The 2,480-nt window shown below is 42.1% G+C and overlaps 1 protein-coding gene across 1 annotated transcript; it reads right to left on the bottom strand.

The window, feature by feature from the left end:
• Positions 1-334: 334 nt before the first annotated feature.
• LOC126025856 (putative deoxyribonuclease TATDN2) lies at positions 335-2,191 on the bottom strand. Its single transcript, XM_049785595.1, has one exon. The coding sequence runs from the start codon at positions 2,189-2,191 to the stop codon at positions 335-337; it is 1,857 nt and encodes a 618-aa protein (XP_049641552.1).
• Positions 2,192-2,480: the final 289 nt, after the last annotated feature.

Raw genomic sequence — 2,480 nt, 5'->3', positions numbered from 1 at the left:
TTAAGAACTAATCTGAATAAAAAGTTGTCATTACAATTTGTCATTACAAGTTGTCATTACATAATGGCTATCTGAGTTATAGAAGTATTAGGTGTTCAGTTCAGATTTTAAACTCAACAATGCATGGTCTGAGATTAAACTGAGTTTGCTTTCATCATTCTATTCTCTTCCACAGCCTCCTTTGACACATTATTAACTATTTAATCTAAATTACAAATTCTGAAGTCACTAAAATGGATAAATTAAATAGGATTTTATTATTTTTTGTGTGCATCACTGACTTGGGCACAGGCAGTGTTCAAACTCTGTCCTCAGTCTATTGGCCTCCCATTTCTCAAGACTTGAACTCACCATCTATTATTCCAAGATTGTACTGGCAACAGGTGTTTTCATGCAAGATAGCCAAGGTGTGTGATAATGGCTGATTTTTGGCACTTGCAATCTCCTTCACTGTATGGAAGGCCATCCCTGGAAGGGCAAATGGACAAAGGCTTTTGGGGATACCTCGAGGAAGGAAATAGGGAGCATCTGTTTCTACGAGGATTCTCTCTAGCGGAATATTTTTCACACACTCCCTTGCTTCCCAGGCAGAGGGGTAAGAGATAACCGCTGTAAACCCCACACACAAGTTGGGGAAATAATTTAGCAGCGGCTCAATTACTGAGTACCTGCCAGTGTAGCAATGCCTATGGATCTTATAGTCAGGGGGAACATATTTTTTCATAATTTCTAGCAACTCTTTATCTGCTTCTCTGCAATGTATTACTAAGGGCTTGTTTAGCGACACAGCTAATTGTAGTTGTTTTGCAAATACCCTGTGCTGCTGTGTGACAGGGGTACGACACTTGTAAGAATAATCCAAACCAATTTCTCCAAATGCTATAGCCTTGGGATGATTTAAAGCTTGCAGAATACTTTGCTCTTGTCTTTGATTGTAATAAACAGCGAAGTGAGGATGACATCCAAAAGCTCCCCAAACCAGCTCCTCTTCTAACAGATTCTGCCATAGGCCATCCTTTAGTGTGCAAGGGTTGCAGAAATTTGAAATGCAACCTTGAAATTCCGTGGGGAAAAAATCATTAAATTTTTTCCTGAAATTGGCAAAGGTTCCATCGTAGGACAGTTTGTTAAAGAGCATGTCCAGGTGACAATGGCTATCAATGAAACCTTTCTTTACTTCTCTCCGGTTTTCAACTGGTAAATAGGTTGCTCCTTTTGGTTTCCAAAAATCTGAGGCTCCTCGCTCTTGGAAGATTTTCTTTGTTGGATCTGGTTTTAAACTTTTGTGGGAGCCAAGTGAATCTAAATTCATAGGTGTTTCTTCTCTTGACATTCGTAGTTCTTTATGCCAATTTGAAGAGTGCAGAGTCAATTCTGAAACTTTTTTATCAGGAAAGCTTTGTCTGGTCTTTGTCTGGGAGATGTTGTTCTCTCTGCTGCTGCTTCTGCTGCCAGAACCACTACTGCCAAAACGTCTACTTTTACCCCTGCTGATGCTCCCAGTAGGATAAACAGGCAGCTCAGGACTGAGGGTCCTGATGGAGGACCTCCCTGAATGAGGGTCAGAAGGACCACCGTATAAGTGAGACTGGTATAAATTATGGCTAATGGAGTAGGCGGTAGAACCAGGAACTTTTGAAAAACTTTCTGTGAATGGCTGCTCAGATGTGATTTTGATTTTTGCATCTCTGGTATCAGACTTGTTGCTTTCTGAGTCAAGGTGTTTAGTCACATCTCTTTTACTTTGGTCTTGGGCTTCTGAAAGAGTGTCACTTTTGCCTAGAAATCTGGGCGCCACAAAACATTTTTTAAAACCACCAGGCACGTTCTCAAAACTACCACATTGGTCATCATGTTGTTTCTGACTTAATGTCTCACAAGAGTTAATAGACCGTTTCCTGATAGAACCACTGTCTGCATTTGCTCTCAGTTCATTCTGAGCACTAGATCTGGAGGCACCTGCCCCCACGGGTCTTGGCAACTCTTTCTTCACAATACCTTTTTGTCCTTTTAGGTAGATCAGTGAGGACACTCTTGCTGATGACCTGTACCTCACCATGGGGGCATTTTCTGGCTCCTCAAATTCATCATTCAGATCTTTACCTTTGACTGGAATTTCAGCCTTTGCAGAGCTCGTTGGACATTCTTTGTTATTTGGAGAATATCTACTGGCATCTCTGGAAGAGGCCATTGCTGATAGAAGGTTGCAACTCCACTCAAAGACGAGGATAAAAGGGATTTCACAGAGAAATTGAACGCCAAGTTCCAGAGTCAGGGAGTCTTTGGAGGCAACTCCCCTCACACCGGACCTGAGAAATGAGGAGATGTTTAGGGAGGTGCAAAGGGAGGAGGAGGAAGCAGAGGAGGAATAAAGGTTTTCCAAGTTTGAATCCTGGGAAAAACCCTGCTTTGAAACCCTGTCTGAGGGCTCTGTTTGGGGTTTTTTAGCACTTGGGGCCGCTGGCCTGTCCCAAAGTTGA

This window comes from Suncus etruscus, chromosome 13, assembly GCF_024139225.1.
Source record: "Suncus etruscus isolate mSunEtr1 chromosome 13, mSunEtr1.pri.cur, whole genome shotgun sequence".
Classification (NCBI taxonomy): domain Eukaryota; kingdom Metazoa; phylum Chordata; class Mammalia; order Eulipotyphla; family Soricidae; genus Suncus; species Suncus etruscus.
The sequence above is the reverse complement of the archived record's forward strand: the minus strand, read 5'-3'. Positions and strand labels throughout refer to the sequence as shown.